We start from the raw sequence: 22705 nt of genomic DNA on the forward strand, positions 1-22705 counted from the left end.
CATTTCCTTTATGATATATTTTTCTCGCTCAGTGTAGCTTGTCTTTGCCGTTTTTTGTTAGTTAGAAATTTGGTTTCATCACATATACTTGCTTTAAGGTTTAAAGTGTAATTCGTTTTTGGATCAATTCGATTGTGCAACTTTACAATATAACAATTGGCATTCAATACATTGTGTGCTTTTTTGACCTCTGAAGGAGTCAAGATCGGAGTTACACTCTGTTAACGTGTGTTCAATAACACGGGAGTGTGGACACGCAGATAGGGTCGAATCTTTGTTGCCCTATAGTAGACTATGTCAATTCCGGCAAAAATCCATGAAAAAACGCTCTAATCCGCATTCGAATGCAGTTTGAGAAACGACTGAGATACCGACATTTTTGAGGTATCATATCATCTCCAAAGAGCAATTATAATACAGCGAAAGATTAATGCTGCCGGTGCCTTTGTGAAACAACAATGACTATTTCCACGCTGCATATTGGTATCTAAGGTTACACCACAAAGATCATTTTTTATGACCATGCACAAAATTAGTTTTTTTATTGTGAGTTCTAATTGCGCTCCTAATTTCAGCCGTTGAATGGGGGTTTAAAGGGAGCTTGTACAATAGCTTCCGGGGTTTGGCAGACTCGCAAATGTTAAGAACCACTGCTCAGTGTTAAATGCATACTTGTTCATCACCTAAAAATTGTGTTGTTCTGCAATTATCTTCTACGTCATTGCATCTTGTATTTAGCAATTTGGTGGGGTTTCGATTTTGGCAGAAAATTACGTCAGTAGACACAGTAAATTAGGCCGAAAAAAAAAATATTTTTTTTCTACCCATCTACTGAAGCAAGAGTATTCATGCTTTAGATTTGATAGCGAAGCGGAGTGCATTACTTGTGGTTACAGTTGCTCGTTGCCAAGACAAGAATGCATTATGGACCTTTCCCTGACCTTTGACCACCGAAAAATTCTTTCTATACTTTACCATTGTAAAATTTTCGGGACTATTTTGGGAGTAATTTTGCAAGTTGGCGCCTGTAAAATGGAGTACGTGCTTCAAACCATAATTTTATTCATCGCGTACAACAATATGTTTTTTAAAAGTACCGGTAAATAATTTTAGCCTAGCCCTAGTCTATCACAGCTATTTCTACACTATTTTTTTATCATTGCAATTAAATTAAAACTCCTAGGAAGACAGAATGATCATTGAATTATCTGATTTATATTTAAGTTTCCGAAACACAACAGAAAACTAACGAATAGAGTTCAAAAACGCAAGAACGAGGTAATGTTTACGACCACGCTTGGAAATCTGTCTGAGCAGCGACACTTTTTGCATCTTGCTTATTGGCCAATGTCACGAAGTAAACAAGGAAGACGATGCTCGGGGAAAGGTCCATATTGCCGTCACATCGTCTATCGTCACTTAGATTTTTAATTGTGGAGAATTTAGTACAAACATAATGTATATATCTCAGGCACGGTGTAATATTGTTCCACCAAACGATGTGTCCTCCTTTTAGGGTTTGGATATATGGTAACCCTAAATTATATATATAACGTCGTCTATGACTCCAAAAGCGAAAGTGAGACTTACTTACATCGCTTTCCACTTCACTTATAGTCAGTAAGATTGGATGCATTTACTTTATTTACGTTATATCTCTGCTGTTAGCAAGAGCGGTTGCAACGATCGTTAACAGGTGCAGTTGCCACGTATTCAATGTCTTATGTATAAGTATATATTCATATCATACTGTGGAACCCATGATCAAACAAAAAACTAAAAGTAGTAGCTCTGCTTTACTATCATTCGTTTTGCTATGAGCATTCAAAATAAACTTCAAATGTCACACTCAATTTTTAGAATATCATGTATTTAATTAGCAGTGAAAACTAAAAAAGCAATATCAAAAGTGTCAGCCAACCTAAAAAATAGTAACATCACATTGAGATTGATTTTGGAAATTAAATTACATTTTTGTAAAATAATTTCAATAATGGCAAATTGTGTATTGAATGGGGATTGTAACTATGTATTTTAATGTTATTTAACCTCTTCATATTAATAGTATGTTGAATTCAATGAAATAGGTCATTCTAGTTATTTCCCTGATTATGATTTATCGAGACAGCTACAAGCCTCAGTTTAGTGTGCATAGCGTTCGTTGTATCGACGAATTGGATGACGTGTGTTTCCGGCCTTCATTCGGGAGTTGAAAAAATAGTGTATATTTCAATATATCTGTTATTTGGATTCAATTCGATTGTGCATCTTTACAATATACAAACATTTGGCACCACAATACATTTTGTGCCTATTGACTCTTTAGAAGTTCAGAGCGGAGTTACACTCGGTTAATTAACGTGTGTCCAATAACAAGGGAGTGCGAATGCGCAGATAAGGACATCAATCTCCTGGCCTATAATACACTATCAAAACAATTTCTGAAAGATGTCAACAAATCACACGTGATTATTTGCCAATATCCCAACTGATTCTTCAGACAAACCAATACTTTTCACCATTTCAGTAAAATGACTGTTTTCTTGGCACAAAAGAGCACGGGGTTCGTCATATTCTTTCACCTGTCCCTCGTCAAGTACCTGTAAAAATAATGTCACAAATTGTCACTTTTTATCAATATCAATAATTTTTTGTGATACTTTTGCATGTTTATAACCACAAAAACTCACCAAGATTTTGTCGGAATCTATAATTGTATTTATTCTATGTGCAATTGTTACCACCGTGCATTGCTCGAATTTCTCTCGGATTGTAGTTTGTATTAGTTGATCAGTTCTGAAAGCAGTAGGTTAATAAAATAGGAAAATCAGACAACGAACTGTTGAACATAAAATCGCATACGTAGCGGACGTACATTGGGATGCTTTTATTGACCAATTGCGACTTATTTTATATACTTACAGGAATTGTAAAAATACACTATTTGTTAGGACCCTCTTGCACTCAATCATAAAATAAAATTTTCAATATTGCAGAAAATGTTGAAATACCATTTAATAGTAAGTTATTTCTTTCAAGTTGAATGGTGAATGGCTCAATTTGATGTCATCAAAATAAGTATCACCATGTTTATTTATTTTTTGTATTTGAGGTATAATTCAAATATCTTTGATATATATTCACTACTGCTAAGTGTTTAAACATGATATATATGTTAGTTGCACTCGCTTTGCATAAATTTAAATTATACCTGATATCAACATTTGCAGTTGCTTCATCAATCAAAAGAATTTTACTTTTATTTAAAACTGCTCGACCGAGACAAACAAGTTGTCTTTGTCCAACGCTGAGATTAGAACCTGATTCACCGAGTTCTGTGTCGAGTTTCATTGGTAAGGAGCTGACTAATTCTTTCAACTGAACCTATTGAAATATGATTGCCTAATGTCGTTTGTGCAAATTTCGAATGTCACCATACTTCCCGATCTAGAACAATGATCACTTTCCATTCCAAATTTTGGTCAGAAATAAAACGTTTAGATGAACTGGTGTATTTACCACTACTTGTAAGTCTACACAAAGTTGTTCTTATTTTAATATTTAATTTTTTTTACCTTTCATACTTACTTCAAGCTTAATATATATATTGCGCTCGTTAAATAAGTTTTTTTTAAATGGAATGGTTCGAATAGACATCATTCATAACATCTATTATTACCAATCAACAATGTAAAACCTGCTCCAATGCGTTCCATAAATCTTCATCCAAATATTGGTTAAAAGGATCAATGTTTCTCCGCATTGTTCCGGTAAAAAGTATCGGATCCTGTAAGTTTTCAAAGGAGGTTTATACAGTCAGATGCCGTTAATAACTTGACGCACTATATAAATTTATTTATATGCCTCTTCCACATCTCTTATCTTTAATTAAATAATTTGCGACACAAATTTGCGCCTCCGAATTTTCATGTACAAACCAATATTGGAACTTGAAGAGAAGATGACATGTAGTAATAGTAAATACCTGGGGAATTATAGATAATGCTTTCCGTAGATCTTGAAGTCCCAAAGGTGTTATGGGAACTCCATCAATATATATTTCACCATTTGTTAATTCCGCCAGTCTGAAAAGTGCTGATATAAGAGAGCTTTTACCTGCACCAGTTCGGCCGACGACTCCTATCTAGACAAAAATGTTTCAAAATATACTCCATGATAAATTTGATAAATATTCAGATATTTTAAAATAATTCAAACCGTTTTAGTAGTATGTATTTAGTTCAGGACGTGATACTTTTTTACGAAAATTTTTTAACTTCGTTGTATACTAGAAATCATTCCTGTAATGCCAAATTTGGCTTCAATGGGATTTCACTTGAAACTAACTGACCTTTTCTTTGGGCCGTATTTCAAAATCAACGTTTCTTAGCACATCTGGTCCACCATTGTAATACGAGAAAGAAACGTTTTCAAACTTGATAGATCCATGTTTGGGCCAACTTTCCGGCGGCTTTTTATCTGGATTTTCTTCTACTGGTTCTGGAGGTATGCGGTAATATTGCTGTACTCTTTCTACCGATGTCATCTACGTGAAATTGAAATTTTTTTAATATGAGATGAAGGACAAAAGTGTTGGAAAAGTCATAGTTTAATAATTTTCCTGCAATATATAGTTTACTCAGGATTTAAAGGACAATCAATTGATACATTGAAAAGCATTATTCTTACCAAGTTTTCAACTTCAGCACTTTGACGAACTCCCCATTGAAATATATTGACCAACGACGTTGTATAAGTTAAAATCAATCCAATTTCACCCGGATTTAGATTCAGAAACGAAGCACCAATGACGGAGAAGAATGTAACAGTTGATACAAAAGTGGCAGATATCAAATCGAGTCGCAACCCAAACCATCTTGAACCAACAAGAAACAAAAACCAGGAAGCTAAAATGAGAAATGTATACTGACAAACTATAACATCAGAAATGCAATCAAGCAAAAATGGGCTCAGCGTGTTGAATCATTGTATCAGTTCAAGCGAATTTGTGGGCAAAATTTGGGATAATGTCAACATAATTTGATTTGGTAAACTTTGATTGTCTTGTAACATTATAAATGCAGTCGTATCTCAAGCGAGATGTAATAGGCTAACAATATATATATATATATTTATATATGTAGCCTACATATTTATGTATGTATTTTTAAATAAAAATACCACTGTGTAGATCTTGAAATTCGTGAAATTTGTTTTCGAATTCGCTTTGAACGCCGAAAGCACGGACAGTAGGCAAACCTTCCAATGTTGAAGATAGTAGACTGAAGACTGGGCTCCTATCTAAAACATTGAATTTGATAGTAAATAGAGACAGATAGTTTACAACATTGAAATTATAAAATGCACAAATTATAGGACAACTTCACCGAAAACAAGGGACATGATTGTCGTGTATCGGTACCGGCACGGTAGAGAAACGAGTTGAAAATCAATCAACAAGAAATAGGAGGCCGATCAATACCGAATAAAAAGTGTTCCCCTTTATTTGAAATTTAATCAAACAGTAAAATTTTTGATGAAATATCGGTATAATAGGATATTTGACAAAATGAAAGTCATAGTATTCTAGACATTTTGCTATTGTTAAGTAATGAAAATATGAGGGCTGATTGGTCATTTAGTTGTGGCGAAAATACCATTCTCAACAACAGGAATTTAACAAAACGATCCATATGTATACTTCTAGTCCGAATATGCAGACGCGAGTGTGTGAGTGATTTCGAAATGTTCTGTCTTTCACTTTAACTGCATTTTATCGTATTGTTTGTCACAATGTAAATCCTATAAATGCATTGATAAAAAATTATTGAGAAATAAATCTATATCATGATACTTTTCTTACATGTTCCTTCTAATCTTTTTATATCTCTTGACGTACGTAGGTAGTAACTCCTCAACCACATGAAACATATGATTAGTGGGATAACAATAACGATAACTAAATAGTTGATCACTAATGTTAGAATCACGACACCGATGATTAGTCCGAAAATCTGTGAATATAAGAATAATTCAAAATTAACGACATTAATATAAAATTCGGGAACAATAATGCTGTTATTGAGATAAACTTGTCTTTAAGTTTCTGACTTGTGACTTTAATTCGTAAGGACAAACGGAACTGGTCTGGTATTTGATTGAAAGTAATTTACTGTTGCAGTGACATAAAAAAAAATTCGATTCGATGAAAACCTAAAATCAAACCAGTCAACTAAACATAACGCATTAGATTTTTCTAACCAAACGCCATAACCGCTATTATAATATAGTAGTCACCCAGAGAAAGTCCATAAATGCGATTGGAAGAAGCTCATCTATCTGTCCCATGTCTTTGGAAAATCTGTTTAGAATTCGCCCTGTTATTGTTTGGAACATAATAAACTTTATTCAAAATGCAATAAATATATGTACTGTCTTATATTTCCATGTAGTGAGGTTAACATTTGTTCTGCACAATATGCATTCAATGCCAAGTTCTTATAATATATTATAATATTAAACATTCAACATTCAAATATATTCTAAAAGTATATTCAAATGTATTCTAGGTACTAAATGAAGACATGTTCCATATACCTGACGGATTTGTATCGAAAAACCTGATCGGGGCTCTTAGGATTGCTTGAAACATCTTTTTGTGCATGTGGATGCCAGACGTGACACAAATGTATAAATTCATATTTGTGCGTAGCACCACTGCAAGGATCATTGACACACAAAGGACTGAAAAGTAATATAATGGCTGAAAAATTCAATTCCACATTATAACCGTTCCAATACAATAAAAATCAATAATAAATTTTTGTAAACTATCTAATCATTTGAAAACCAAGATGGCGGAAATAATACATTTATCATGCAGTTGGTATACTTAATTACCGATACAAATATTAACAAAATATCGGTTTGTTTCTGTTTATAAATCTTTGAGCAATATTACCTGATAAGCAATGTCAATATATGAAAAATAATGACTAAAACAATTTCGAAAAATTGATAATTTAAAAGCCAGAATCATCCCCTAAAGTTCTAAACTTTAAATTCTAAAGCGTTCCGCCATAATTACCTGCATACACTTTCAGATAAAAATGTGAATTAAATTCTTCTCTTTGGCCAAGTATTGTGGAGGTGCTCAAATTCAAAAATTTAGAACGTGAATTAACTATTCCTGATCCAGAATATAATACTGATAAATTAAATGGTGAATTCTGTGTCGTTGAAAATGCTGTATAATTTTCGTATGAAGTTGCCCTGTATTTAAACACCAATATGTAAATATCGTCAGTATGAAGCGGAACAAAACTTATTTAACGAGATTGTAATCTGGCTCACATTCAATAAATTCAAACATTTCGATTCAAACATAAAATACAATCATCAAAGCAAATGTTTTATTTAAAACTCTCAAGTAGAAAACAATACGACAATAGTTAGGTAAAAATCATTAAATAACTTTGATCATTCTTGACAGAGTAATGTCTTAACATACTTCTTCATTTGTCGATCACAAACTCAAGAACAAACCCAACTCGTCATTAAGTTTTGGCATTACAAGTATTGCGTGGACCAAGCACTGAAAGCATTAAAATTCAAAACTTTGCCACTGAGCGAACAGTAAGTTGAATGTTTCATATTTCACGAAATAGCTTATAGGTTCTCATCTTTATAATAGACGTACCATTCTGATAGCCACCAGTCGTTCAGGATGTAAAGCGCGTGACTGGCTATGACAACGATGAAAAACAAAATAAGTGTCAACGTGTTCGTCGCAACTCTAAAATACTCAAGATAAACGTTTCCACCAATGCGTCCTTGCTCTCGAGCTTCTTTTCGCGTATTCTCTTCAATACTTTCTTCTTGTGTCTGTATGAAAATTAATACACTTTTACTCTTGAGATGTTCTATATTGCATTTAATTCTTTTTATATGCAGAGCAAATATTCTATTTTTGTTTGCCAATCATCAATTGACAATAATAATTCAATTTTAATTTTATTGGTTATTTACAATATTGAAGCTCACTTCATCCAGCATCTCAGTGAACGAATTTTTCGAAATATTGGATACTTGCGATAAGTTTAATGAACTTTTTCTCAACTTCGTGGGAGATGTTGTGTTTGATTTCCTATGCGTACTTTCTTCTGTGAAAAGCAATTAAGATTTAAATTAAATAATTTGTTTAAATATAAAATAATTTCTTCAAGTATTTTCAGTGAAGAATAAACGAGGTTATCGGTCGGAGACTGAAGACTTATCGATCGAAACTGCGGTTTCGATTCATGACTCTATAGTGACACCACGTATCCCATCACTAATTAATTAATAACTTGCTAATTATACGACATAATTCATCCAAAATCATTATGCGTCTGGTCCGACATATGATGAATGCACATGCACATGGAGCAGATTCAACCTCGCCTTCTTGAAATATCGCATTAATCTAACAGACAAACAAACAGACATACAGACAGACAGACAGACAGACAGACAAATACCTATCAACATACTTACCGATCTTAAGATCGATAAGTAATGAGAGAACGAAACACCAGGATAAAATATGTCACTAATCTAGCAAGCGTTATGTCGCCAGTTTCGAACTTATTATATGCTCCATAAATATAAAACGCATACTTTCCGTAGCATTTTCGATTTTGTTTTCATTCTTTTCATTGAGCAAAGCAGCAAAATCTACACCATTAGCCTGGAGTTCAATATACGTTCCGCGATCACATACTCTTCCCTAAAGCATTAATGCAAGGAAATCACAATAAAAGTAAGGTGGCGATATTTGCTGTGCATATAAGAATATTGCCTTTTTTTAATCATTCAGGTATTCCTGAAGTATGCGCAACAGGATGTCTCACAACCTGAAACCTAACCTGGTACACAACCTGACTTCAGGTTGTGCGCCATCTTGGTGAGCATACTTCAGGGGGTCCAAGGAATTTTATTGGGAAAACGGTGGAAAATATTATATCTGATAAAAATAATCTACATAATTATAAAGCAAAAGTTATAAAAGCATTATAACCTCTTTGAAAATGAGAATTTCATCAACGTTTTCCAGTAACTGTAATTGATGAGTCACAAGTACCCGAACCTGGTAAAAAGGATTATAGTTTGAGTGCCACTGAAAAGTCACCAAATAAAACAAATGAAACGTGATGAGTTACCTTGTCTTTCATGAGTTCGCAAATACAGTGTTTAAATATGTGACCTGCTACCCTTGTATCCACTGCGCTCAATGGATTGTCTAATAAGCAGATATTTGCGTTCTTTTTATAAGCTGCTCGTGCTAGGCTAACCCTTGCTTTCTGGCCACCACTTAACGTGACACCGCGCTCTCCTATTAGTGTTAAGTCTCCATCAGTCAGAAGATTTAAATCCTGAAATTGTTTGTAATGACAATATTAAATGTTGCCGATAAAAATGGGTCAGAAATAATATGAACTGTATGTATTGCAACGCTCTGCCAGAATTTCTGTGAATGAACTTCGATAAATTCGATTCAAGTATATTTTATTTCGAAGATTTTGATAACATCAAGAAAGACATTTATTTCGATATATATTTATGCGTCTACGAGTTATTTCAAAGTTATATAAAGATATAAAAACTCTCTACATTTTCAATAAATTTTCCCACATTACTTATAGAATACATACATAACACGCAGCATTTTATACCTTCCTTAAACAGCACGCTTTGATCACTTCGTCATAATGGTCTTTATCGAATTCGTGACCAAACAAGATGTTTTCCCGCACAGTACCGGAGAAGACCCACGGAAGTTGATTTGAGTAAGAGATACGCCCATGAACTAAAGCTTTACCTGTTAACGCCGGTAATTCGCCGAGTATTGCGCTCAAGAAAGAGGACTAAAATAAATAAATATTTAAATAAATATTTTAATGCTTTACAAGGAAAATTTGCAAAATTTTACCTTCTTCGGAGAAGTAAAATTTTCGGCAGTAGAATTTTTTCCAACTATTTTGGTAAGAGAACTCGTTGGAATTACATAAAAAAATATCGAAAATTCAGAGGAAAATTTTGTTTTAAGAAGAAACCTTTTGCATTCCAGTAAATACAAATTAGTAAACAAAACATTTGTTCCCTCATTTGCTTACCTTTCCTGCGCCGACAGGTCCAATAACTGCAAGAAGTTTTCCTGCTTCCACCCGAACGTTTATACATTTTAAAGTGATTTCTGGTCTTTCTTTGGTATCTTCATTCTGAGTGAAAATTGTACATTCAGTAATATTCAATGTTTTTGTCATGAGATGTTGGAGGAAACAGAAATATTAATCGAGAATATTCTCAATATATTTAAACTTGAAGCATTTTCATGTCGGGTGTGAGCTGAGTTTGAATTGAGAATCAGATCTTTTAGGTATTTCTTTTATTATATTTGTATAGCAGATATTTATTCTCAGAGCTGAGAATCTTTTTATATTTGCCTTCTTACCAATTCCCATTTTCCACTGAAGTTCTTAAATTCAACAAAATATTCTTCGTTGGATTTGGGTTGGAAACACGTTTGAATTTCAGAAAATTCATCCATCAGTAAATATTTCTGACAAGATCATAAACATTTTTTAGTGATTCAGTTTGTAGATACATAAAAGTACTATTATTATCAGGTCATAACTTTATAACATGTTCGTTTGTCTCAAAATATTTTTTTCGGACTTGCTGGGAAAAAGACCAGGTCACAGATTTTTGTAAAAGGTAATTATTTCAAAAGAAATATGCGCGATAATGTACAATAAAACAGGTGAAAATATGAAGGTGAACAAATGAATGGGAAAAAACTTATAGAATTATGTTTTGAACGCAAAATACTCGTGAAATACTAATGTCATATTTCTCCTTTGCGACAACATAAATGAAAACAAAATGACATTAGCAGTCTTGTATCGTAGGGTTAAAAAAGTAGTAATCTCAAATAAAGCTATGCATGAAAATAAACTGTAATGACCAAAGCTTTACAATGTGCACTAAACATTGCCATTACCTGTATTCGCGCCATTGATACGTTGATTAATGACATAAGTTCAAACGCTAGCGCAAATGCCTTCCCAGTGAATCCCATCACATAACTGAGTCCAATTAATAAAAATATCTAAATTAAAATATTGTATAATTTTGGCTACAGAACATCGTAAAGATAAAGCATGAGAGACTAGTATACTCGTTTACAAATTAATCCCGAGTTCATGTACACAAGTTTAGGATCGAATACAAGAAATTGATGATATTTTTCGATGTCGATTTCAGATAATTAAACACATGTAAATAACCCTGACTAATTTAATTGTTTTATTTGTATTTTTACTTTAATTTTTTGAGTTGAATATATATTTTATCTTTTTGTTTTGTACAAATTGTATATGTCATAATATTTGATTTTGAGAAATATTCAGTTATCAATATTTACGTACCTTTGATGCTGAAATTCCACCTCCCAATAAGACATATAGTAGGAATATGATGAATGTCAGTATCTTGCCCTGGCATACATACACACTGTAATTCATAGCTCTGATGGAAGACGATAAAAGAATTCGAATCACCTCTTTCCTTTATGAAAATGAACATGCATGTAGTAGATCAGATAAAAAGAAAACGAAGCCAACAGATGATTGTATTTTCCATTACACATTTGTTCCTTCTTAAAAAAGTAATGTCCAACTAGAGCTGCGTGCAGCTTTAACAGGCTTCCCGCGTAAAAAAAGCTGAAGACGCGTTTTGCTCACTGGAGCGTGAAAGTGTGGTCAGTCATGCATAAAATTTGCAGTTTATGATGGGGGATTCATTATCTGCATGTGATGTAAATTCCAAGTCTCGAAGTAGTGTCGTTCTCGAGAAGAAGATGAAAATGTAAAATCCTATATTGCTCACTGGAGCGTATCGCCGAGGTCACTCATGCGTATCCTTGACATATCGTATCCGGAACATGTCCATTAATCATTGTTATGAATTGCAACCCAATAACATGTATCAATTTTGAGAAATCGCAAAAAAACTGAAAACGCGTTTTGCTCACTGGAGCGTGAAAACGTGGTCAGTCATGCATAAAATTTGCAGTTTATGATGGGGGATTCATTATCTGCATGTGATGTAAATTTCAAGTCTCTAAGTAGTGTCGTTCTCGAGAAGTAGATGAAAATGTAAAATCCTATATTGCTCACTGGAGCGTATCGCCGAGGTCACTCATGCGTATCCTTGATATGTCGTATCCGGAACATGTCCATTAATCATTGTTATGAATTTTAACCCAATAGCATGTATCAATTTTGAGAAATCGCAAAAAAACTGAAGACGCGTTTTGCTCACTGGAGCGTGAAAGCGTGGTCAGTCATGCATAAAATTTGCAATTTATGTTGGGGGACTTATTATCTGCGTGTGATGTAAATTTCAAGTCTCTAAGTAGTGTCGTTCTGGAGCAGAAGATGAAAATGTTAAATCCTATATTGCTCACTGGAGCGTATCGCCGAGGTCACTCATGCGTATCCTTGACATATCGTATCCGAAACATGTCTATTAATCATTGTTATGAATTGCAACCCAATACCATGTATCAATTTTGAGAAATCGCAAAAAAAACGAAGACGCGTTTTGCTCACTGGAGCGTGAAAGCGTGGTCAGTCATGCATAAAATTTGCATTTTATTGCTAGCTGAGAACTTCTGCACATTTGAGGTGAATTTCAAGTCTGTAGGACCAATTTGAAAAAAAAATAATAAAAATAAATAATAATATTAATAAATAAATAATATTAAATAAATAATAATAATAATAAAACACAGGAATACAATAGGTTCCCTGCTGACAAGCAGCGGGAAGCCTAATAATAATAATAAATAATAATAATAATAACTAGAGCTGCGTGCAGCTTTAACAGGCTTCCCGCGTAGAAAAAACTGAAGACGCGTTTTGCTCACTGGAGCGTGAAAGCGTGGTCAGTCATGCATAAAATTTGCAATTTATGATGGGGGACTTATTATCTGCATGTGATGTAAATTTCAAGTCTCTCAGTAGCGTCGTTCTCGAGAAAAAGATGAAAATGTAAAATCCTATATTGCTCACTGGAGCGTATCGCCGAGGTCACTCATGTGTATCCTTGACATGTCGTATCCGGAACATGTCCATCAATCATTGTTATGAATTTCAACCCAATAGCATGTATCAATTTTGAGAAATCGCAAAAAAACTGAAGAGGCGCTTTGCTCACTGGAGCGTGAAAGCTTGGTCAGTCATGCATAAAATTTGCAAATTATGATGGGGGACTTATTGTCTGCATGTGATGTAAATTTCAAGTCTCTAAGTAGTGTCGTTCTCGAGAAGAAGATGAAAATGTTAAATCCTATATTGCTCACTGGAGCGTATCGCCGAGGTCACTCATGCGTATCCTTGACATATCGTATCCAGAACATGTCCATTAATCATTGGTATGAATTTCAACCCAATAGCATGTATCAATTTTGAGGAATCGCAAAAAAACTGAAAACGCGTTTTGCTCACTGGAGCGTGAAAGCGTGGTCAGTCATGCATAAAATTTGCAATTTATGATGGGGGACTTATTATCTGCATGTGATCTAAATTTCAAGTCTCTAAGTAGTGTCGTTCTCGAGAAGAAGATGAAAATGTTAAATCCTATATTGCTCACTGGAGCGTATCGCCGAGGTCACTCATGCGTATCCTTGACATGTCGTATCCGGAACATGTCCATTAATCATTGTTATGAATTTCAACCCAATACCATGTATCAATTTTGAGAAATCGCAAAAAAACTGAAAACGCGTTTTGCTCACTGGAGCGTGAAAGCGTGGTCACTCATGCATAAAATTTGCATTTTATTGCTAGCTGAGAACTTCTGCACATTTGAGGTGAATTTCAAGTTTGTAGGACCAATTTGAAAAAAAAATAATAAAAACTAGAGCTGCGTGCAGCTTTAACAGGCTTTCCGCGTAAAAAAAACTGAAGACGCGTTTTGCTCACTGGAGCGTGAAAGCGTGGTCAGTCATGTATAAAATTTGCAATTTATGATGGGGGACTTATTATCTGCATGTGATGTAAATTTCAAGTCTCTAAGTAGTGTCGTTCTCGAGAAGAAGATGAAAATGTAAAATCCTATATTGCTCACTGGAGCGTATCGCCGAGGTCACTCATGCGTATCCTTGACATATCGTATCCGGAACATGTCCATTAATCATTGTTATGAATTTCAACCCAATAGCATGTATCAATTTTGAGAAATCGCAAAAAAAACTGAAGACGCGTTTTGCTCACTGGAGCGTGGAAGCGTGATCAGTCATGCATAAAATTTGCAATTTAAGATGGGGGACTTATTATCTGCATGTTATTTAAATTTCAAGTCTCTAAGTAGTGTTGTTCTCGAGAAGAAGATGAAAATGTGAAATCCTATATTGCTCACTGGAGCGTATCGCCGAGGTCACTCATGCGTATCCTTGACATATCGTATCCGGAACATGTCCATTAATCATTGTTATGAATTTCAACCCAATACCATGTATCAATTTTGAGAAATCGCAAAAAAACTATAGACGCGTTTTGCTCACTGGAGTGTGAGAGCGTGGTCAGTCATGCATAAAATTTGCAATTTATGACGGGGGACTTATTATCTGCATGTGATGTAAATTTCAAGTCTCTAAGTAGTGTCGTTCTCGAGAAGAAGATGAAAATGTTAAATCCTATATTGCTCACTGGAGCGTATCGCCGAGGTCACTCATGCGTATCCTTGACATATCGTATCCAGAACATGTCCATTAATCATTGGTATGAATTTCAACCCAATAGCATGTATCAATTTTGAGGAATCGCAAAAAAACTGAAAACGCGTTTTGCTCACTGGAGCGTGAAAGCGTGGTCAGTCATGCATAAAATTTGCAATTTATGATGGGGGACTTATTATCTGCATGTGATCTAAATTTCAAGTCTCTAAGTAGTGTCGTTCTCGAGAAGAAGATGAAAATGTTAAATCCTATATTGCTCACTGGAGCGTATCGCCGAGGTCACTCATGCGTATCCTTGACATGTCGTATCCGGAACATGTCCATTAATCATTGTTATGAATTTCAACCCAATACCATGTATCAATTTTGAGAAATCGCAAAAAAACTGAAAACGCGTTTTGCTCACTGGAGCGTGAAAGCGTGGTCACTCATGCATAAAATTTGCATTTTATTGCTAGCTGAGAACTTCTGCACATTTGAGGTGAATTTCAAGTTTGTAGGACCAATTTGAAAAAAAAATAATAAAAACTAGAGCTGCGTGCAGCTTTAACAGGCTTTCCGCGTAAAAAAAACTGAAGACGCGTTTTGCTCACTGGAGCGTGAAAGCGTGGTCAGTCATGTATAAAATTTGCAATTTATGATGGGGGACTTATTATCTGCATGTGATGTAAATTTCAAGTCTCTAAGTAGTGTCGTTCTCGAGAAGAAGATGAAAATGTAAAATCCTATATTGCTCACTGGAGCGTATCGCCGAGGTCACTCATGCGTATCCTTGACATATCGTATCCGGAACATGTCCATTAATCATTGTTATGAATTTCAACCCAATAGCATGTATCAATTTTGAGAAATCGCAAAAAAAACTGAAGACGCGTTTTGCTCACTGGAGCGTGGAAGCGTGATCAGTCATGCATAAAATTTGCAATTTAAGATGGGGGACTTATTATCTGCATGTTATTTAAATTTCAAGTCTCTAAGTAGTGTTGTTCTCGAGAAGAAGATGAAAATGTGAAATCCTATATTGCTCACTGGAGCGTATCGCCGAGGTCACTCATGCGTATCCTTGACATATCGTATCCGGAACATGTCCATTAATCATTGTTATGAATTTCAACCCAATACCATGTATCAATTTTGAGAAATCGCAAAAAAACTATAGACGCGTTTTGCTCACTGGAGTGTGAAAGCGTGGTCAGTCATGCATAAAATTTGCAATTTATGACGGGGGACTTATTATCTGCATGTGATGTAAATTTCAAGTCTCTAAGTAGTGTCGTTCTCGAGAAGAAGATGAAAATGTAAAATCCTATGTTGCTCACTGGAGCGTATCGCCGAGGTCAGTCATGCGTATCCTTGACATATCGTATCCGGAACACGTCCATTAATCTTTGTTATGAATTTCAACCCAATAGCATGTATCAATTTTGAGGAATCGCAAAAAAACTGAAAACGCGTTTTGCTCACTGGAGCGTGAAAGCGTGGTCAGTCATGCATAAAATTTGCATTTTATTGCTAGCTGAGAACTTCTGCACATTTGAGGTGAATTTCAAGTTTGTAGGACCAATTTGAAAAAAAAATAATAAAAATAAATAATAAATAAATAATAATAAATAAATAATAATAAATAAATAATAATAATAAAACACAGGAATACAATAGGTTCCCTGCTGACAAGCAGCGGGAAGCCTAATAATAAATAAATAATAATAATAGAACACAGGAATACAATAGGTTCCCTGCTGACAAGCAGCGGGAAGCCTAATAATAATAAATAAATAATAATAATAAAACACAGGAATACAATAGGTTCCCTGCTGACAAGCAGCGGGAAGCCTAATTATCCAAATACCTTCTGACTTTTGATACAAGTTTAGCAAATGATTTTTCCCAAGAATTCATTTTGATTAGCCTTATTCCTGTGATCACCTCGTTCATCAGACGAATTCTTTCATCTGTGAGAACAGCTGTCATTGCCCTGTAAATTAGACCCAAGGCTTATGCAGACAATATGCATATGTTTTATATAGGAAGGGATAAGATAAATTATAACATTTCATTGAATTACAAAATATACATGATGGTAATTGAATGCATAAATAGAAGTAACTTCAGTCAGATGTTGATAATTGATGGTGTGCAATAAAACGACGCAATATATTGGTTTTGTGAACTTAAATTCTACATGTGGATATCACGTGGTACAGACACAATTACACTTATAGCAATAGTAGTGGGAAAATTAATAGACGCAAATATATCTCAAATTGTTTTTCAAAACTTCATGTTAAAAAATATCACCTGAGTTTTCCAAAGATTCTTCCATTGAAAATTTGCAAAATCATGAATAAAACGAGAACTCCAATACCAGCTAATATTGCAATTCCAAACTCTTGCCAAAGCAATATTCCAACAACTATACGTTGCAGTGGTACAAGCCAAAGATAATTAAAGTAGATAAAGAACTAAAAAGAAAAACAAAAGTTTCTTATTCAATGTAATTGATTTATTTTGCATCTTATCGATTTTGCGAAACATTGCTTTGCACTGAAAAAAGATTATCAATATTTTGGCTATAAAATGCCATTATGATATGGGTTAATGCTACAAATTTGATCTTTTTTTATCTGTAAAGTGCACGATTTAAGATCTGCTTGCGTAATTAGGCAGTGTTACATAATCTGAGGAATACTTTAAGTAAACAGTTTATATGAGGTAAATCCAAAGAACAAAATAATGATCGAAAGCAATGAAACAAACAACTGGCGTGATTCATTATACACTTGTTTATCAGCCGATAATGTAAACTGTTCTATTGTTATATTTGACTCTATTCTTCCAAATCCAATTTACTAACCGCGTCAAAGTGAAGCACATCTGTTGCCCCAAGGTTAACTATTTGGCCCGTTGTTGTGTCTTTCAAAGATTTTTGACTCAGTCGAAGTGTCTGCAAGACAACAAATTTCTTGGTGATTAGAAGCTGGTCATTTTTCACTGACTGGCATGACAGACATCGTGCTTCTAACGACAGAATGACCAAGTTAACTTATGTATGACCTGTTTTATTTTTTATTTTTTCCTGATGCATATTTATATAGGCTTAGGCCAATTATAGCGGTTCACCTCGAATATAACTAGCGTATCTTCAGTTGTACATGTATTATTGCTGAAGGCAGTGAGTGGTTCGAGTCTGCCGAGACCCTGCTCTATTTTATAAGCTCCCGTCGAACCACATCGTACTGAACAGTTGAAATTAGGAGCCCAATTCTAACTTTATGAAGGGAAACTAATTTCGTGCAAGATTATAGAAAATGAACATTGTGGCGTAACCTTAGAGACCAATACCTTTCGTGGATAGTGGAATTGTTTTGTCACAATAGTGTCGGCGGCAGGGGAAGCGATGTATTTGTGCGGGAGAAAAGCCGAAAAACTGATAAAAAAAATAGCAACTTTGAAAATCCGAAAGATGATAATGAGCCTCAAAACGTTGGAAGTTCAAGTCATTCGTTTTTCAACTTCAAACTGGATTGAAATGCGGATAAAAGTGTTCACCACTTGCTTTATTTTACAGAAATAGAGAAAGGATATAAATCGGCGTCATATCGAAGTTATCCAGAACGGTGATGATAATTTTGGGCAAAGCTCTGCAATGAAGTATTCTTTGTCGCAAATTTATCACCTAGTAAAACTCAAACACGCTCTGATTTTGCATTCATTTATGTACAATTTACTGCCAATCTTCGATTTATCCGTAAACCTAATTTAAATTTCATTAGTATGGTAGATTATGATTAAGGATCACGCAAAATCTTAAGCTTGAAAATCCTTGGTTTGTCATGACAACCTAAGATGTTTCAAAACCCTAAGCAAAAAACATCTAAAAGCGCTATCCTAGATAAGTATACACACGTACGTACGTCATATGTGAAGATATGAGCTTTCAATGATATGTACTAGAATCTAAGGTGTAGAACACCGACAGATTCACTTAATCCTCTATCTGCGCGAAGCTATACTCACGGCTAAGCTAATTAATTAGTTCTTGAACGTTTATGTTTGAATATCTGCGATGAACTATAGTTATTTTTGCATAATTAGTAGGCTAAGTAATAGAAAAGTCCCATAATATACAACTGTTTCAAAGGGCCTTCGTCGAACCCCTGGAACAGCTCCACTGAACCCCATTTGTTCGATTGAACCCAGGTTAAGAACCACTGAGTTAAGGTGATAAACAATAAGGACAGAGATCAAATTTCTAAAATGATTTTTGCCAAATCAGAATCATCACAATGTATATAGTTTTATCGCAATGACTTTGTCATCTTTATTGTACCTTTTTATACATCAGTGCACAAGTTGATGCTCTCATATGCCATCCGATTCTTTGTGCTCTATAAAAAAGTTGATGGTGCAAGATTCCCAATAGTATTGTCATGACACTTATTCCAGCTGCATAGGCATATGCATGCCATACTGGAATATCTTGATTTTCGAAATATTTGATCAAATAAGCTGTTAAAACTGGTATTGCTGTTCGTAAGCTTTCCTGAAGATCAATGATAGAAATATTACGGATAGACATTGAGATTTTGAAAAAATGTAGACAGAGAAAGATTCATTGGTATGATAGTTCAAATGCTAGCGCATTTATATTCACAAATTAATGTGAATTACGAACACGATTGCATTTAGTCATAAATTTAACTTAACCGACGTATCACAACCAATAATATATGTGTGAAAATTAAAGACAAAAAATATGTAAGAAGCTGTCACCCAAACATGTAATGTTACAGGACTATGCTATTGTTTATTTCGTAATCGCAGTGGAATATTTCAGTCAGCAAAATCGCTTGTATTTTAGTTACCACCTGCTGTATGTGTGATCTGTTCCCAATACTTACTTCAAATAATACTAGAACACCACAAACGACCAATTCTCTTCGATATGTCATTCTTACTGCTCTGAATAGGCTTGGTTTCCTTGTTTTCGTGTGCTTATACCGCTCGACTTCTTTATTCCAATTTCTAAAAACAAAATATGCGAGTTACCTTCATGGACACGCAGTGGACCTATGATTCGTTTTGTTATTATGTTTTTGTTGTTCTTGTTAGTATTCCTCTTCTTGGTATTCTTTTTGTTGTTGTGAAAAAAATCGATTTCTCTTCAACTGCCGACCAATTGAAATTTTACTTCTGAAATTTTCAGTGGCTCACGATTGTTGTTGTCGCTATGAGGATATTACTTTTTTTTTATTTCGAACATTTCGTGGGCTCTATGGGATTTGTCATCAAAATTGAAAATTGCGCACCGTGTGGCGGTTTCGTGATCGCATTTCAGCGACCTCGCTGTCAAGGAGTTGGTACTGTAAAATACTTGATACTATTCCGTTATAGCCTCATATGTCCCTTATATATATGAGCATTGACCTCTTGTTTGCTTAATTTTATTACCTTTTTACTATTCTGAGTTTAATGTCAGATTTATTTGAGTTTTGAGATTAACTTAAATATATTTGGATATGAACAAAATATTCTGTACTTACAAACTTTGAAATTTGGTTGCATCCTACCTTTCCAGTTTTTTTGTAATTTCTGACGACGTGTTAGAAGCATCAAGCTCTAACATGTCGGAATCTTGCAACGGACGTTTGGACCCAGCAGCAAAAAAATCATTCAACCACCTGTTGGAAAATTAATATAAAATCATTGAGGTCAATATGTACTCAATGTACTGGCGTTTGTACTTTTTAACTGCCATTCTGCTATATTACTCCTAGATATTTTACAAAATATTACTAACTGTACCTAAAGATTTAATACTTTGAATTTGTAATTTTACTTTAGTTTTGACTAGATTAGACTTGATCGATCGGTTGACTCTGATTGCAAAGGCAATCTCCCGTCTTGTCCATCACTCTTACACGGACATACAGGTCACGACTGCAACTATTTCTATACAACTTTGATTCTGACTTTTATTTCGTCTGGTCACCTATGATTGATGAATATCATTTTTTCATCATCAATATTTGCTATGTAACAGAGATGAGAACTGCGAGTGCAACTGAAGATTGGAACGTATTATATATAGTAAGCCATCGATTAAAGTTTTCTGATAAGAGTTGCAAGCGCTCAATATATAATTATAAGTGTGAAGCGATATATAGATTCATTGTTGGGCTACAGATCAAATCAGATAAATATTCGACGATGTTTGATTAAGCATGGCCAGGAACAGCTGAGCAAAAACTAGTCCTTCTCAGCGGATGCTGCTAGCATGAAAATAGCTAAATCAGATAAACGAATGAGGTAGATGTCGTGACTGCTATGAGTGCTATCAGATATTGATTGCGGTGTGAACCAGTAAAACGAGATTTGTTACAATAATAGGAGAATGTCGCAGAAGAATAAATATAAGTGATTACAACATATGTATATTACTCACCAATATGATAACATGGAGAATATATTTGCTTGAGCCATTGGATTTGGACGTAATTTCTTCATACTTCGGAATTATAATATTGTTATTGCTATTTTACACAGTTCTAACTGCAAAAATATAAATTTACCTTAAAATACTATGATTAGTAATAAATTATATGACTTAAGCCAAAGGGTACGGAGGATTAAATCAATCAAGCACTCAACGGCGCTATACGACAGAAAATTGCAATACAAAAACTTAAATTTTTTTCATGTTTGCTCGTTGTGTCAATGTCATTTCTCGATAGTAATAAGATACGGCGACTGTTTAGGTTTACCGACTGAAAGACACTACTTTGATATCTAAAATGAAAATGATTAAGCTGTCATTACATTCTAATAGACTTTTTATATCCTGTATAGCTTTCAAATTTTTAAAATTCTATCTCTGCAACAAAACGCCTGCGAGTATTTAGTATTAGTAATCCGTTTTCCCAAACTACATGAGCCAAATAAGCTAAGCCCGAAACGGATTGCATGAACTAAATCGTACGATATGTTGAATCAAAATGATAAAAGTCAACGCTGCCAAGTTTTATTCATATTATTCAAAAATTTAGTCACAAACACACATGGTAGACAATTGGTGTCATTTAGGCTCTGACGCCATGATTGTCCCACACGCGGCATAATTTTTATGAAGAATTATTTCATGCTCATGATATGACACATTCGCTATTGATTTGTGTAATTATTTCAGTAATCGTGACATCAAAAAACATTGTAAGAACGAACTGTGGAGTATTGTCAATCACACATTCTATTCGATAGAAGTTAATGCTAAATTTATCTCACACCATTTTTCATATGATGATTTAAAGGAATAAATTTTCGAGCACAAAATTAGAAATATTATCCCTTCCCTAAAAATAGGTTTGCTCATTGACAAATATTCAATATCAGAAATTATGACTGGATATTAGTTTGTACTTGCACTCCAGAATATGTGTATTATTTATTTCCCCGTTTATTTGTCTGTGAAAAATAAATTGCAAGGCAGTTATTAACAAATAAAACACATCCTAGTACCAGCTGTACCTTCTAATTTGAACGTAACAAATGAGATCAGTGTTATTCATTAAATAAAAATTAGACCGAATAACATGATAATAAAATAAAATGAGATGTTTACTGGTATGTGGAAAAAAGTGTTGTATTTTTTGCTACACACATTTATATTTATTGGTGTATCTTCGACTCGCCATTAAGTATTATTGCAGTGTAATACAGTATTTTCGCAGGACCAATGTCTACTTTAAGAACAATTTATTTTTTTTTAGTTATTTTTTTTCAAAATAGTCAATTGTTTCCAAGCGAACATATGCAAAATGCATCGTACACGGGATATCCATATTTAATTTAAATGCACGAAACATTAGGGACGGAATGAGAACAAATAGTCCAATTCAGGGACGGAAACATTGCTTAATTTGAAAA

General features: G+C 34.2%; 1 protein-coding gene across 4 annotated transcripts; it reads right to left on the reverse strand.

Moving 5' to 3' along the window:
* Window positions 1–1883: 1883 nt before the first annotated feature.
* On the reverse strand, window positions 1884–21334 carry LOC120336966 (ATP-binding cassette sub-family C member 4-like). 4 transcript variants are annotated; one of them, XM_039404778.2, is made up of 29 exons: window positions 21228–21334; window positions 20353–20463; window positions 19684–19807; window positions 19113–19325; window positions 17637–17726; window positions 17081–17244; window positions 16632–16757; window positions 11469–11607; window positions 11042–11149; window positions 10493–10600; window positions 10155–10259; window positions 9714–9905; window positions 9201–9413; window positions 9059–9127; window positions 8659–8767; window positions 8044–8162; window positions 7700–7884; window positions 7088–7272; window positions 6598–6744; window positions 6298–6377; window positions 5864–6014; window positions 5182–5301; window positions 4690–4907; window positions 4352–4546; window positions 3986–4144; window positions 3698–3787; window positions 3212–3384; window positions 2691–2796; window positions 1884–2600 (listed from the first exon to the last, which is right to left on the reverse strand). In XM_039404778.2, the coding sequence occupies exons 1-29, from the start codon at window positions 21287–21289 to the stop codon at window positions 2460–2462; spliced, it is 4002 nt and encodes a 1333-aa protein (XP_039260712.2). In that variant the 5' UTR covers window positions 21290–21334; the 3' UTR covers window positions 1884–2459. The 4 variants fall into 4 exon arrangements, 3 of the variants coding, with proteins under 3 accessions (XP_039260712.2, XP_077965950.1, XP_039260713.2); XM_078109824.1 differs by lacking the exon at window positions 21228–21334 and adding an exon at window positions 20588–20786; XM_039404779.2 differs by lacking the exons at window positions 1884–2600; window positions 2691–2796 and having other exon boundaries at window positions 3294–3384; window positions 3680–3787.
* Window positions 21335–22705: the final 1371 nt, after the last annotated feature.

This window comes from Styela clava, chromosome 2 (genome assembly GCF_964204865.1).
Source record: "Styela clava chromosome 2, kaStyClav1.hap1.2, whole genome shotgun sequence".
Lineage (NCBI taxonomy): Eukaryota > Metazoa > Chordata > Ascidiacea > Stolidobranchia > Styelidae > Styela > Styela clava.